The sequence below is a fragment of the Trichechus manatus genome, unplaced genomic scaffold (assembly GCF_000243295.1).
Source record: "Trichechus manatus latirostris isolate Lorelei unplaced genomic scaffold, TriManLat1.0 scaffold00070, whole genome shotgun sequence".
NCBI classification, from domain to species: domain Eukaryota; kingdom Metazoa; phylum Chordata; class Mammalia; order Sirenia; family Trichechidae; genus Trichechus; species Trichechus manatus.
Genome location: NW_004444006.1, coordinates 9010779 through 9027218, shown reverse-complemented (window position 1 = coordinate 9027218; position 16440 = coordinate 9010779). Strand labels below are relative to the sequence as shown.

Below are 16440 nucleotides of genomic sequence, written 5' to 3'. Positions count from 1 at the left end.
TGGGGCCCGGCGCGGCCTCTCCGGCGCCCGGACGCCGCCGCAGCTGCACGTCGGCTCCCTCCCGCGGCCCCTCACAACCCCGCCCCTCGCAGTCCCAGGGCGCCGAGCCAGTCAAGATGTCCGAGGCGGCCGGAAATCTCAATAGCCTCCGCCTGGCGAATGTAGCCCTGCGAGAAGAATTAAACGCCCTGCGCGGGGCGAATGCCAGTTTGGGCCTTCAGCTCGGAAGGGCCCTGGCAGAGGTTAACTCCTTGCGGGGCTCCATCCGCTGGCCAATGCCCAGAGTGCCCGTCCTGGCCGAGGAGAATTTTGAGTTCCCGCTCAGTGAGATCGACGCCATTCCCGAGAGAGAACTGCCCTTCTTATGCTGGCCTCCCCCACGCACGGAGCCCGAGTGTATCGCAGATGAACTGATCAGTGTGATCCAGGATTGCGGCAGCCTCGATGGCCCCAGTGACCCCCCTCTGCTGCCCAACCCGCCACCGCCGGTGCTACCTCCGCCGGAGCCAGAGAAGCCGCCCCCGCAGTCCCCTCTGCCACCGCTGGAGCGGCCTGAGATGGAGTCCTTTTCAGGCGACCCAGTCTACCTGCCTGAATTTCTGATGCAGCTAGAGACCTTCATAGCCAATCATGAGGATCATTTCCCTGGGGGCGCCGAGCAAGTGGCTTTTCTGATCTCCTTTTTCACTGGTGCAGCCAAGAACTGGGCCGTTTCAGTCACCCAGGAAGGAAGCCCCCTGCATGCCAACTTCCCGCGCTTCCTGGATGAAATCCGTAAGGAATTCTGTGGCCCAATCCCCCAACGTGTGGCTAAAAAGGCCATCCGCAAGCTCAAGCAGGGAGATTGTACCATCAGCAGCTATGCAGATGCTTTTCAGTTCCTGGCCCAATTCTTGTCTTGGGATGACTGCCGTCTCCAACACCAGTTTATCAAAGGTCTGTCAGAATTTTTCTGCAAGGAGCTTTTATGGTCACCTGAAATGGTGGACCTGGATGAGCTGATTCTCGAATGTGTGGAGACAGAAAGAAAAGTCCGTGTCCCCAAGCCAGTCCCGCTCCCTGGGGTTCGCAATATCTTCCTCCCTTTTGCTGCTAACCCTAATGATGATGAAAGTGAAGATGAGGAGTTCTACAGTGAGGATGAAGATGAAGAGGCATGCAAAAGCAGGCTTCACCTGAAGGACCAGTACAGGCGCCTAAGGGCTTTTCGGCAAGAGATGAAGGAGGGAGAGGAGATGAGGAAGAAAAATGAGGATAAAGATGAGAGTAAGGATGAGAAAAAAGATGAGGATGGGGGCCAGGAACCAGAGCGGGAGCCAGAACAGGAGCAAGAGAGGGAGGAGATCTATGGTGAAGTCCAGGATGATGACCTAGATGAGCTAATGGAGATGGAAGAGCCCATTGCCCATACTTCATCCCAGGCATCTGGCTCCACAAGTGGCAACCATGCTGAAAATTTCCTAGGTGCCTCGCTGCCCATGATACAGCCTGGCAGACGGAGGAACCAGAATCGAGTCCCACTTCTGGAGGGCCTCCCCGGTACCAATTCACCATTCTACAGTTCTCCACCACCGATTCACCGTGCAGGTCGCTTGGGGCATCGCCAAATTAGAAGACGCCCCCCGGTGCTATTCCGCCTCACCCCGAGACAGGGGAGCCACCGATCTGCTCGTGGCCGAATTCGTGTGTGAGTACTGGGGCAAGATGGCCACTCACAACACACCCTCCTACTGCATTCCCCACCCCTGCTGCCACCCCTGCCCCACCTGTTGACAAGTACTTAAAGGAGTGCCAGACCTGCAGAACCTGGAGAAGACACACAACTGAAAACCTGCAGAACTCCAGACAGTCTTGCAAGCATGACCAAGGAGTGGTGACACGTGCCCAACCAAGGCCATCTGGGAAAGAAGAGATCAGCAATAGCTGTCCTCTTGGCATGTACTCTCCTCATTCCTGCCACAAGCCAGAGAGCAAGTTTCTGGGCCTACTCCCATAACTGAACTGGTCACTCTCTTGTATTTCACCTCTAGTTGTTCCTAACCCTCACCTCTCCCAGTTTATGCACCCTGTGTTCTATGGTTTTATTCTCTGACTGGCTCACTGATCTGCCCCAATAATCTAAAGGACAGGCTACACTGAGGCCGGTTACTAGATATACTTAACTGAGAACAGGATATTATCAAGAAATATACACGGAAGCCTACACTTGTCTCAAGCCATACCTCCAGCAGAAGGGTCAACAGGACAATGTGGCTGAGATTTGCCCTTAACTGACTGTGTAAGCTGGTTCCCTTCCAGCACTTGACTTCATCTTCCCACAGACTCCTGTATCAGTGCCCTTGGACCAGCTTGCCAAACCTGGGGCCCTCTCCTCTCTCCACCTTGCCCTCATGGGCATCCCCGGTGGGCATAGCCCAATGTTGCAGGCGCTACTCCTTTTCTTGATATTGCCTAAAGTGTAGGTGGTTGGGTAGGGGGTGGGAGGAAGAGGAAGAGGAGAAGGAAGCAGCTATTCAGTTTACACTGTAAGGAGGGACTCCTTCCTTAGGGACTGCAATCTCCTCTCTGGGTCAGGCCTTGGACTGCAGCCCCCGGCCCAAGGTCTTTGCAGGAGACTTTCCATCATTGGGGCTCCAAAGGAGGCCTATCTGGCCTTTCCTTCCCAGACAGCCAAAGAGAGAGAGGGCCCAAGGCCTGCTCTTTAACTTGTCCTTCGACTTAAAGGATTTCTTAGTTGGAAAAAGAGAGAAGAAAGTTCATTCTACAGACTGCACCTACTGCAGCCTTGCAGCTGGGGCATCTTCATGCCTCTCCCACAGGGGGCAGCCTGTGACTTTTTGCTGTGCTTCAATTAAACAGGCTGAAGAGGGTGACTGCCCACTATTAACTCCTGGGGCTTCTAGGTACAAACAGGGGCCCTTAAAGAGAGACACACTGCTTGCCTTGAGTCCAGAAAACACTATTTCTGCAGTGATAAAACACACATTTACTATGCCAGCTCTAGCCACAGAATGCCAGCCAAATCACTGCTGGCCTGAACTGCGCTTCAACACTGAGCTTGCAGCACAATGCCTGGCAGTAGGGCAAGTGCAGCCAAAGTATTTGTGACCAGATGGAAGAAAACAGTAGATTAAACCTCCGTTCCTCAGTGGAGTCTGACCGATAACCTCAGCCCAGCTTTAGGATTTTGAGCCTTGGAGGCAAGAGGAAGGAGCTGGAGGAAGAGGGCTCACAGGGAAACCCAGTCCTCTGGCTGGTTTCTGGTAAGGTCTCTATTCATCAGTGGGAGGTAAGAAGCCCTTTTGTTTCTCACACATTTCTCAGCCTGGGGGTCAGTGAAGCTGGATTCCTAGAACCTGTTGCTACCTTTCACAAAGCTTTCTTCCTCCAAAGGTACAAACAATACATAAGCATTATAGAAAATCTGGAAAATAGAGAAAATGATAAGGACAAAACAAAATCCACAAAACATTCAGAATCCCACTGTACAGATGCAAGCAATATTAACACTTTGCTGCCTTCCTTTCTAGTGTATCCTCCCTGTATCTTTTCAGAGCTGAGATCCTTCTGCAAGCTCTTGATCCACAGGATTGAAAATGTCTGCCACCTACGCAGGAGTCCCTGGGTGGCGCAAATGGTTAAACGCTCAACTACTAGCCAAAAGGTTGGCGGTTCAAACCCACCCAGAGGTGGCTTGGGAGACAGGCCTGGCAATCTGCTTCCAAAAACCTATGGAGTAGTTCTACTCTGCACATATACGGTCGCCATGAGTCAGCATCGACTCCATGGCAACTAATAGCACAAGCCACTATGCAGTCATGCATGCAGGATAGTTTATTTAAGCATTCTCCTAATTTGTTGGACATTTCAGTCGTGTCTGGTTTTCGCCCACCCACAACAGTGCAGGAGTACACAACCTTGTAAAGAAACTTTCGTCTGTTTTTCAGCTTATTTCCTCAGGAGACAGTTCCAGAAGGGGAACTGCTATTCTTCGAGGCTGTGGACCTTGTTTGCTGATGGTCTACCCACTGGCCCTGCTGCCTGTGTCCCTACTGGAGATGTGCAAAGAACAGGTGCTTTGCACCTCCACTTCCCCCACTTCCAGGGACCCCTCAGCACAGGCTCTGCCTGTTCCCATGGTGCTTCTCACCATGAACTCTTGTAGCCTCAGCCAGAAAAGGGGCATATGAGTAGTGAGCTGGTTTCTGGCCTTCTGGGGGCAGGTGGGCCTGGGCTTCCCTTGATCCTTCTTCCCCCTTTCCCAGATCTTCAACATGTGTTGTGATGTAACAGCCACAAGGGCTGTAGAGGAACTTTGGCTTTGCCACTTTCTTGGGTTGAAAGAAGTAGGTGAGTTGGGGTGGGGTGCGGGGGCGGGGGTTGGATACATGCAGGGGTATGAAGGCAGCCCAGGGGTTCTCAGAGGCTTGGGAGGAAACCGGTTTGAAATTAATGTGTTACTGTTATTGTGTTACTGTGTTGTGACAGTAAGACATTGTGTATGCTAAAGCCTTCTCTCCTCAATAAAAATATAAAGGGTGTGTAAAGACTGTGTCTCTCTGAGTTATTGAGCAAACATAAATGGGCAGCCAGTAGGCATCAGGCACTTCCTAGGCTCCCTGCCTAAATCAACCCTAGCGTGAATCCTTGCAGTCTTTAGATGAGGAAACTAAGGCCATCGAGGCTTAAGGGACCTGCCTACAGTCCTACACATTTGTGGACAGCAGAAGTTGGGAGGGACTGGGGCATCTTGAAAAATAGCATTAATTCTCCACTTACTAGAATATACATCCTACAAGAGTCTCTTCACCCCCCAACACACACGTGCGCGCGTGCTCACGCGCACACACACACACACACACACACACACACGCACACACGGGCTTTGAGTAAAGGGAGGGAGGTCAGGCAGGGTGGGCAGGGAGGGCCGTTCCACTTTTTGGCACTAGGTGGTGCTGTGGGACACCAGAGAGCTAGCTGGCGAAGATTTTTAAACTCCTGATCCCTGCGTAGCCCCCGTAGAGCCCTCCTCCCCACCACCCCCACCCGCCCCCAGCAAGACTCCACTGCTCCTCACAGACGGTGGACTCAGAAGAAACAATCCCATTATGGGTTTGACCAAGCTTCCCCAGCAATAAATTGTAAAGTTTCTTTTTCCTGGGAAAATGGGTGAGAACGCTTATTGAGCCCCTACTGAAGTTTCCAAGTGCCGTGCCAAGCACTTCACATACATTATTTTACTTCATCCTGGTAACAATCCTGGGTACTATTCTTACCCTCGTCTTGCAGATAAGGAAACTGAGGCTTAGAGAGAAGTCACTGGCCAAAGGTTTACAGCTTGTAAGTAAGTGGCTCTTTCATAGCCCTGCTGCTGCCCATTAATCAGCTCCTGGGACACTTAGCAACTGTGTCTAAGTGTCTGCCTCCACTCTGCTGGCCCTATTGCCTTTCAGGCCAGGCTGGCCTCCTGGTTCTGCTCTGTCCTGTCCACCCTCCTCCAGCTTACAAGATTCCAGCGGAGAAACAAACTCCTGTTTCAGAAGCACGTTGCTTTGCCCCTTTAAGGGAAGGGAAAGAAAGAGGAGGAGAGGGGAGGGGAGATGGAGAGAGGGAGGAAAGAAGGAAATCAGTGTCTTTCTAACTGTGTGCCAGGCACTTTCACCAACATCATCTAATTTCATTGCCACAACAATTCAGTGAGGCAGGTAATGGTGTCTGAGCTGAGAGACCTGAATCTCAGAGAAACTAGGTTCCATGGGAGACTCCATGTCTTTGTTACTCCCAAACCCACACTCTCTCAACTCTAATCCACCATGCTGCCTCCTAGGAAAGCCCCCTGACAAGCTCAAGCCTCAGCCTCACCAGTTTCTGGGTCTTTGTCAAAGCGATCAGATATGCATCAGATGCACTCTCTCTGGAGATTTTGGGAGAACCAGCCAGGTGACAGTTCTGCCTTGTAGGGAAGGGCCTGCAGAGTAAGGCAAGCCAGTGGCAGTGCTGAGTATGCACCGCACCGCCGTGAGGTTAGGCTGATTGCCCTTTCTAGGGAAGGGACAAGGCTATGGGGCCATGGGCTGCATCAGTGAGCCCTGGGGCTTCCAATTATGCTTCGGGGTTCAGATAAGGTCTCTTGCACCCCTGGGATTTCTCATGACATCACAGGTAGGGATAGGTGAGCCCAGGTCGTGCAATGGCCAATCAGAGCAGGTAGGGGAAAGTAGGAGATACATAGGGTTAGCTCTGCCCCAACCCTGCACCTGGAAGCCCTGTAGGGAAAAGAACCTGGATTCCAGTGCAGCCCTGCCACTGACTCGATTTGGAACATTGAGTGAGTCCCATCCCCACTTAGGCCACAGCTTCCTCATCTGTCTAGTCATTGTTGCATCCCCGGGGTCCAGCACACAGCTTGGTACATAGTAGGATCTCAACCCTAGTTTGGTACATAAATGAAGAAGTAAGTGAATAAATGGGCCGCATGGATGGAGACCTAGAGGCGGCCCGCTACGGGCATGTGCAGATGGCATGAAGATCAGAGGACTAGAGGATCCCTTCCAAAATGGAATCAGGAGCCAACATATCTCTCCAACTTGGAAGGACGTGTTGAAATGAACTTTACCAGGGGCACAAGTGAGATCTTGCAGTCAGGTTCAGAAAACCAACTGCGGAAGTCTGAGTGGGGGAGATGTGGCTTAGAAGAAGCTTTTGAAAAAAAAAATTTGGAGAATTTGAGTTGATGCAGGCTTGGTCTGAATTAGCAGGCTGCCATGGCTGCCAAAAAGGCTAATGCTTCCTGGGATGCTGCTATAGGAATGTGGGATTCAGGAGGTGGGAAGGCCTCACCTGGCATCCTGGCTTCTGTCTGCCTAGTAGAAGGGGACTAGATTGCACCTCACACAAGGCCTTTGGCATGCCAGGAGTATGGAAATATCAGAATAAAAGAAAGGAGAAAGAAAGGGAACTGTAGATGGGTAACAAGGATGGTGGGGGACATAAAAACCCTATCCCCAAGGGATGGAGGAAGGCAGAGAAAATCTCTTTAACTGTGAAGTTGGACCCACTGTTCTCTTCATGCATGCTCTAAGTGAGGAAACCAGCATCTGAGAGGTTAAGCAGCTGGCTCAAGGTAACTTGCCCCATTTGCCAAGTTTGACTGAACTCCACCAGTTTGACACCCAGAACTCTTGTTTTTAAACTTCTACCCTCCACCCATACCCACAGAATCTCTAGGAATTTCTATTTCTAAAAAGCTCCATAGGCAATTCTAATACCTAGCCCAACCCAGCCCAGCGCAGAAAAGAGTCTTGGGGATTAACAAGCCCAGGTGACATCAAAGGACCTGATTGGTACTGAGCCTTCCCATGGCGCTCCCTGGTAAAAACAAAAACAAAAGAAAAAGACCAAACCAGTGTCGAGTTGATTACAACTCATGGCGACCCCATGTGTTTCAGAGTAGAACTGTGCTCTGTAGGGTTTTCATGCCTGTGACCTTTCCAAAGCAGATTGCCAGGCCTTTCTTCCCAGGTGCCTCTAAGTGGACTTGAACCACCAACCTTTCAGTTTGTTGCCCAGCGCTTAACTGTTTGTGCCACCCAGGGACTCCCTTGGCCCTAGGCCTAGTAGTTTCCTCCTTGATGACAGGAGGAGGTTGGACTATGTGATATCTAAGGTCCAGTACTGGCAGATAGTAAGTGATCAAGAAACATATATGCCATGATCCCTCAGCATGCATCATGGTCTGGTGTGAACTCACCCCTCCTGGACACCTGCTCAGCTAGCCACTTACACCCTTCTGAGAGGGATATGTCATATGGTGGGTGCAGAAGTTCTGGCCCTGAGGAATCAGGCCCACCGGAGCCTAAGCTCGTACCCTCATCTGCCAGAAGTGGCTCACTCAGGGCCTCACCTCCTCTCCGGTGGATCAGGACGGGCATTAACAAGGTGAGAGACTATCCCAAATGGGGTGGGGTTGGGGGACTCCACCTCTGGCTAGCACTTCCTGTATCCTGCCCAGACAGGGAAAGCTCAGCAGGCCCCTTCTCCCCAGGGACTCCACAGGGTTCTCAGTTGCCCTGGTAACAGTGGGGCCTACTTGGAAGAAAACAGTTTCTTAAAGGCTTACCAAAAAAACTAAAAGCTTAGGAGGGTGGATATTTCCTTTGATAGAGAGCAGGCTCTGACCTGCTCCCTGAGTCCCCTTTCCCTTTCCTGCCTGCCACACATTGGGGTAGAGCTGGGCCCCCTCACTTAAGCAACTCTCTTGCTCCTGTGTAGGGGGGAGGGGAGATGCCAGAAAGTGGGGCCTTGGCTTTTTTGCCCCTGCTCTTACTGTGGTTGTTAATATGAAAAGGGATGGTGTCAGCCTGTGAATTCATGACGATGATGGCCCTCTGGCCTGAGCAAGCCTTGCCTCGTAGGGCCAATACAGAACCAAACTTGAAGAGTGCAAGTGCTCCCAGCAATTACAGTCCTACCTGCTCCTCACCCTTACCATGTAGAGATGAGGCCTGTCTGGTGATGGGACAAGCCAGGGAGGGTGTTCACAAGTTCCAGACTTCTCCGCTAGTTCAGTCCCTTTTCCTCTCTCACCTGGACTTACTGCAGCAGCCTCCTGGCTAGTCTAACTAGTCTCTAGGTTCTTCCCCTTCTAATCAATCCACCTGTTGCATGGCTGTTGGAAAGAGGGGAGGGAGGCTGGCCTTTAAACACATAGATCTGGTTATATTGCTTCTATGTAAAAACCCTTCAATGGCTCTCCTACCTCCACAGGAAGACTTGTAGACCTTATTCTGTATTCTTCACTATCTAGTCATAAAGTACCTATGCTGTGTCATCTGCCCGTGCTGTCCTTCTTTCCTCTTCCATTCAATCCAAACTCCAGACATATCTAATTTCTTCTTCCTTTTCATTACATACCAGGCCCTTTCATGCCGCTGAAACTTTGTAGACCCCATTCCCTCTGCCTGAAAAATTTCCGAACACTCCCAACCCCACTCCAACTGGCAATCTCCTCAGCTCAAAGACCACTTCCTCTACTGACTTCACTCCCCAGACAAGCCCCACCACTCCCAACCCCACTGGTTTGTGAGGCTCAAGCTCCAACTGGGAGGAGATGCTAGTCCATGACTCCAAAATGAGTTCATTGCTGCAAGACTGCTGTTCGGTGTGAGAACATGCATGTGTCCTTTTGGCAGATGGGGGCTGCATTGGCAGTAGCCTTTGGAAGGAGGGATGACCTCGTAAGATCTGGCCAAGGGCTGGTTCGTATGCAGGTAGAGCTGGGAGCCTCCCAGATGAAGTTGGAGGTGTGGAGAGTAGGAACAAGTAGGAGAGAGAAAGCAGAAACTTGTGGAGCCGATTGTTTATTCCCAGCGAGAACCGTGTCGATGGCCTCTATCTCTTTGGGGACCATCAACTCCTCTCAGTGGTGTGGTGGAAAGTGACCTCCACTGGACTTGTTAGTCTCACAGACCTGGCTTTGAACCCTGACTCTGCCACTTCCTTGCTGTGTGCCCTTGGGTTGGTCACTTTACCTCTTTGAGCTCCAGTTGGTCTAAAAATGTAGATATTAATAGCATTTACCAAATGAGATAATTGATACAAACCACCACCAACAATAAAAATAGCTAATACACTAAGCGCTTTACATTTATCAACTCAGTGAATCCTCACATCTATCCTATAAAGTAGGTGGCACTATTACTCCCCATTTTGCAGATGAGAAAACTGGGCACAGAAAATTTACCTTGACCAGTGTTATAGCACTAGCACGCAAGTGCTTTTAAACCCTCCAGAAAAATAAGCAAGGTTCCGTGGATCAGAAATGAGGCCAGTGGAGCATGAATGCTCCAAGAAGGAGTCTTAATCTTTTTTAGGCAGTCTGATGAAAACTTTGGATCCCTTCTCAGAATAGTGTTTTCAGATAAATAAAATACAATATATAATATTACAAACAAAATCAATCATATTGAAACCGTTATCAAAATATTTTAAAAATTTGTGACCTAGTTATAGTAATACTTTATTAATACATTAAATCACAAGATTTAGTGGCAGGTATTTAGTTTAGAAGTTTCAAAGTGGTGACGAGCGTAAATGGTATTTTGGGATACTTGAAACAACTCTAGTATGGTATGAAAATATTTGTGAGTTCTATTGGTGATAAAATCACAGATACTGTTAATATTATTATGGTTTGTTGCCTACATCCCTAATTTGAGGAAATGCTAAATTTCTGTTAGAATTTAATGAAAAAAAGATCAAATAATGTTCCCATCCAGGTTCATAGACCCCCTTGAATTCTATCCACACACCCCTTGGAGGTCCATGGAGCTCAAGTTAAAAAGCCCTGCCCTAGAGGGTCAGAGAAAAGACAATGGCTACCCTGTCAGCTGCAGGGAGAAGCTGGGGGCTGGCAGAAAGACAAGTGTGTGGTTTCTCTTTCAAGAACTGTTTACAGAAATCATAAATTCTGGCAGCTCTCTCTTCCTCTTGGTCCTGAATCAGCAGCCCAGGGTGGGGCTGAGGCTGTCACACATGGTTTGAGTTTCAAGCTCACCACACACCCAGCCCTAAGAGTTGATTTGTTGCCACTCCCTTACCAGTGAAATCTTGGTGGGTTTTGCTCCATTTTAAAATTTGGACCTGCTTGCACACACAGTTTTCCTATTACTTTGTAAATAATCTGTAAGTGGACATTTTATTGGCTTTAAGACATTCTCTGAACTAATGAATATTCCCACCCTAGCACTCCAGCTAGGCTTAGGGCTTGCAGAGAGAAGGGGAAAGATCACAAACTGCCAGGCACCCCAGAATACCAGTCAGAATTGGTACTTGCCCAAAATGCCAAGTGATTTTCCTGACTTCCTGACTGTTAACACCTGTCATCTGAGTTGCTGGCAACCAGGGCAGCACAGTTCTGGGCGCTGTGACCAAGGAGACATATGGTGGGAACAGCAGGAGGCATCTGCTTTTCTAACTTGCCTCCATCTCCATTCAATACTCAAAGTGAGCACTGCTCACAAAGACCAAGCCTCAGGCCTGCCCACAATGCTTTGCTTGGGGGTCCCCGCTGGCCAGGGTCCATTGCCTTCTGCTCTTCCCTAGACCCTCATATTTACCCAGAAATGAACAACACTTGATGATGGACATGTGCTAAAAAGGCTGCAGCTTCATTTCCAAAATGAGAGGGTGGGACTGTGATAGCCTTTTGCCATCGGCTAATAAAAGAGGGTAGTTCAGTATGAATCTGCCTCAGTTAGTCAGAAGGAACAGAACAGTATGATTTAGGGATTCAGGCTGAGAGCTCCACATGCTGGAATGTGGAGAAGGCTTATTTTCCTGATTATAAAAGAAATATATTTGTGCTCTTAGATTGGCCAAGGCTCCCAAACATAGGCAGAGGTTAAGCACCAAATGAGAATTCAAAAGAACCTTGGTTAGCTAGATTGGCCAAGAAAAAAAGATACAACACTTCAATTACTAAAATCAGAAAGGAAAGAGGGGATATTACTATTGCTCTTACAGAAATAAAAAGGATAATAAAGGAATATTATGAACAATTGTATGACAATAAATTAGACAACTTAGAAAACACTGGATAAATTCCTAGAAAGTCAGAAATTATTGAAATTGACTAAGGAAGAAATAGAAAATCTTAGTTGACCTATAACAAGTAAAGACATTGACTTAGTAATTAAAAACCTCTCCCCGAAAGAAAAGTCCAGGACCAAATGGCTTAAGTACTGAATTCTACCAAACATTTAAAGAGGAATTAATACAAATTGTTCATGCTTCCAAATACTCTTCCAAAATATAGAAGAGAAGGAAACACTTCCCAACTCATTCTATGAGGCCAGCATTACTCTGATACCTAAACCAGACAAAGACATCACAAGAAAAGAAAACTAAAGACCAATATCTCTTATGAATATGGAGGTAAAAATCCTCAACAAAATACTAGCAAACCAAATCTGGCAACAGATAAAACGAATGATACGCCATTACCAAGTAGGATTTATCCCAGGTGGTTCAACATATGAAAATCAATCAATGTAATATACCATTTTAACAGAATAAAAGACTAAAAACACATGACCATCTTAATAGACACAGAAAAAAGCATTTGACAAAATCCAACACCCTTTCATGAGAAAAACACTCAACAATCTAGGAATAGAAGGGCATTTCGTTAACCTGATAGAGGGCATCTATAAAAAACCCATACCTAACAACAAACTTAATGTTGAAACACTGGATGTTTTCCCCCTAAGATCAAGAACAAGACAAGAATGTCCACTCCTACTACTTCTATTCAACTTAGTACTGGAGGGTCTAGCCAGGGCAATTAGGCAAGGGAAAAAAAAGGTATCCAAATTAGAAAGGAAGAAGTAAAACTATCTCGATTTGCAGATGACATGATCTTGTATATAGAAAGTTCTAAGGAATCCACTAATAAATGGTTAGAACTAATAAGTTCAGCAAGGTTGTAGGATACAAGGTCAATATAAAAATTATATTCCTATACACTTGACAATGAAAAACCTGAAAATGAAATTAAGAAAACAATTCTATTTACAATAGCATCAAAAACAATAAAATACTTAGGAATAAATATATCAAAAGAACTGCAAAACTTATACTCTGAAAATTGCAAAACATTGTGGAAAGCAAATTAAAGAAAACCTGAATAAATGGAAAGACATTCTGTCTTCATGGAATGGAAGATTTCACATTGTTAAGATGTAAATACTACCCCAAAGGGATCTATAGAGTCAATGTAATCCCAATCAAAATTCCAACAGCCTTCTTTACAGAATTGGAAAAACCAATCCTCAGTTTTATAAGGAATGGCAAGAGGCCTTGAATAGCTAAAGCAATTTTGAAGAAGAACAAAGCAGGGAGACTCATACTTCCTGATTTTAAAACATATTATATAGCTACAGTAACCAAAACAGCCTGGTACTGGTATAATAATAGACACATAGACCAATGGAATAGAATAGAAAATCCAGAAATAAACCCACACATTTATGGACAACTGATTTTTGACAAGGGTGCTAAATCCATTCAATGGGGAGGAAAAGAGTCTCTTCAATAAATGGTGCTGGGAAAATTGGATTTCCAAAGGTAGAAAAATGAAACAGAATCCATATCTCACATCATACACAAAAACAAATTCAAAATGGATTAAGGATCTAAATGTGCAAACTAAAACCATAAAATTCTTAGCAGAAAACACAGGGGCAAGGCTGCTGGGCCTAGCTTTTTTTTGATAATATTTCATTGAACGTTTACACAGTAAATTAGGCAACTAGGTTTCCAGTTGACAGTTTCTATACAAATTGTTCAATGACATTAGTTACATTTTTTACAATGTGTCAACATTCTCTTTAATTGCATTCTTGTGGTTTTGTTTCCTGTACTCTGGTTTCCCTACCCTCTTATTTTCTTATCTTTGCTTTAGAGTAATTGTTACCTTTCGGTCTCATACAGATGGTTTTCTAGTACAGCACCATACTTAGGGGTAATGTCTTTTATTTTGTGTGCCACTGTGTTATTTTGCTAAAAGGAGATCTCAGGGTTCAAAGTTCAGTTCAAGTTTTAAATAGTATCTCAGGGCAATAGTCTCAGGGAGTCCTCTGGTCTCAACTGGTCCAGTAAATTTGGGCTTTTAGTAATTTGAGTTCTGTTCCATATTTTTCTCCCATTTTATTAGGGTCCATCTATTGTGGTCCTGATCGGAAAGGTTGGCAGTGGTAGCCGGACACCATCTAGCTCTTCTGGTCTCAGGGTCAGTAAGGCCGTGGCTTGTGTAGGCTGTTAGCCCTGGTAGACTAGTTTCTTCTCAGAGACTCTGGTTTCTTTTTTACTCCTTTGCTCCAAATGAGTAGAGACCAATAGTTGTATCTTAGATGGCCACTTGCAAGTTTTTAACACCCCAGATGCTACTCACGTCACTAAGATGCATAACATGAACTTTGTGAACTATATTATGCCAATTGACTAAGTTGTCCCATGAGACTAAGGTCCTAAGCATTCAGACCTAGAAAACCAATCTTACAAGGTGTTCGGTTATGTCTGAGAAGTATCTGTAATTGTGTCTTCTATGAATATATGTGCCTGCACACACTTACATGTACATACAGATACTTCTATCTGTGCACACATATGTATATACCTGTATCTACTCATATACTCAAATGTCTATACACATACATATGTGATTATACACTCTTTTTGTTTGGCCATTGCTGGTGTTGTTGCCAGATTATATATGTCAAATTCTTTAGTACGAACATCTTTTTTCTTGAGTGCTCCTTAGTTACATCGTTTATTTTGGTCAAGCTGTGCTCATTACACCCACATTTGGTGCTACTTTTCCCGATACCAAAAATAGCAAGCATGTACTATCTAGAGTATGATTCCCCTGCCCCTTCCCACCCCCGGACCCCCCCCCCCCCCCCGTAAACATCAATGAACACTGGTCTGTCTCTATATAGCTATTCTTGTCTCCTTGTAAAAGCGGGGTCATACAATATTTGTCCTTATATGATTGATTTATGTCATTTAGCATATGTCCTCAAGGTCCATCAATGTTATGTTTCGTGGACTCATCATTGTTCTTTATGGTTGCATACTATTCCATTGTACGTATGTACAAAATTCTGCTTATCAATTCATCTGTTGATGGGCACTTATGTTGTTCCCCTCTTTTTTTTTTTTTGCTATTGTGAATATTTGAAATCAAACGACGCATTGCCTTGGGTAAATCTGCTGCAAAAGATCTCTTTAAAGTGTTAAAAAAGCAAAGATGTCACTTTGAAGACTAAGGCCTGATCCAAGCTGTGGTTTTTTCAATTGTTTACTGTGCAACCAAAGCTGGACAATGAATAAGGAAGACCGAAGAAGAATTGATGCCTTTGAATAATGGTGTTGGTGAAGAATTTTGAATATACCATGGACTGCCAGAAGAATGGACAAATCTGTCTTGGAAGAAGTACAGCCAGAATGCTCCTTAGAAGCAAGGATAGTGAGACTACGTCTCACGTACTTTGGACATATTTTCAGGAAGGATCTGTCCCTGGAGAAGGATATCATGCTTGGTAAAGTAGATGGGCAGTGAAAAAGAGGAAGACCCTCAACAAGATGGATTGACACAGTGGCTACAACAATGAGCTCAAGCATAACAATGATTGTGAGGATGGCACAGGACTGGGCAGTGTTTCATTCTGTTGTATGTAGGGTCACTATGAGTTGGAATTGACTCGATGGCATCTAACAACAATAACATTGTGAATAATGCTGCAATGAAAATAGGTGTACATGTGTCTGTCAGTGTCTCTTTTATTAAATATCTAGGGAAAATATATAGGAGTAGGGTTCCTGGATCATAAGCTATTTCTATTTCTAATTTTTTGAGGAAGCACCATACCATTTTCCAAAGTAGTCAGGCCTAGCTTTTAACAACGCATTATCAAATATAATAGCAAAAGCACAAAAAGCAAAAGACAAAATAAATGGGACCTCATAAAAACGAAAACTTTTGTCATCAAGACTTTACCAAACCAAAGTAATCTACAAATACAATGCAATCCCGATCCAAATACCAAGAGTAATCTTCATCAAGATGGAAAAACTAATCATTAACTTCATATGGAAAGGAAAGGGGCCCCATAAGTAAAACATTATTGAGGAAGAAGAACTAAGTAAGAGGCCTCGCATATCTGACATCAGAACTACTCTACAGCTACGGCAATCAAAACAGCCTGGTACTGGTTCAATGACAGATACTTTGATCAATGGAACAGAATCGAGAATCCAGATGTAAATCCATCCACCTATGGTCACCTGGTCTTTGACAAAGGCCCAAAATCCATTAAATGGGGAAAAGACAGTCTTTTTAACAAGTGGTGCTGGCAAAACAGGATGTCCATCTGTGAAAAAAGGAACAAGACCAGTACCTCACACAATACACAAAAACTAATTCAAAATTGATCAAAGATCTAAATATAAAACCAAAAACTGTAAAGATCATAGAAGAAAAAATAGGGTCAACATTAGGGTCCCTAATTTATGGCATAAATAGGATACAAACCATAACTAACAATACACAAACACCAGAAGATAAGCTAGGTAACCAGGATCTTCTATTTTGACTTGTAGGATTGTTAGTTTCCTTTGTGGTTACCTTAACATTTACCCCTATTTTTCTAAGTTTATACCAGTCTTTTATTTCTTTATATCACCTTGACTTCCTCTCCATATGAAAAATCTATGTCTACATTCTTTAAGTCCCTCTTTTTTGTTTTAATGTTGCCATCTTTTACGTATTGACATCTGTTTCCCTATTTTCAGTGTTTTAACCTTGATTTACTTTTGTGACTTCCCTATCTGGGTTGATATCTGGTTGCTCTGTCCTGTGTTCTAGTCTTGGGTTGTTAT

General features: G+C 45.5%; 2 protein-coding genes across 6 annotated transcripts in view; one reads left to right on the top strand and one right to left on the bottom strand.

The window, feature by feature from the left end:
• NHSL2 (NHS like 2) overlaps nucleotides 1-16440 on the bottom strand; it is a 110732-nt gene that overhangs the window by 12971 nt on the left and 81321 nt on the right. The window lies entirely within an intron of this gene.
• RTL5 (retrotransposon Gag like 5) lies at nucleotides 117-1732 on the top strand. Its single transcript, XM_012556616.2, has one exon. The coding sequence runs from the start codon at nucleotides 117-119 to the stop codon at nucleotides 1689-1691; it is 1575 nt and encodes a 524-aa protein (XP_012412070.1). The 3' UTR covers nucleotides 1692-1732.

Excerpts from the sequence above, each read along its gene's own strand:
- RTL5 (XM_012556616.2), top strand. The coding sequence starts at position 117 with ATGTCCGAGGCGGCCGGAAATCTCAATAGCCTCCGCCTGGCGAATGTA.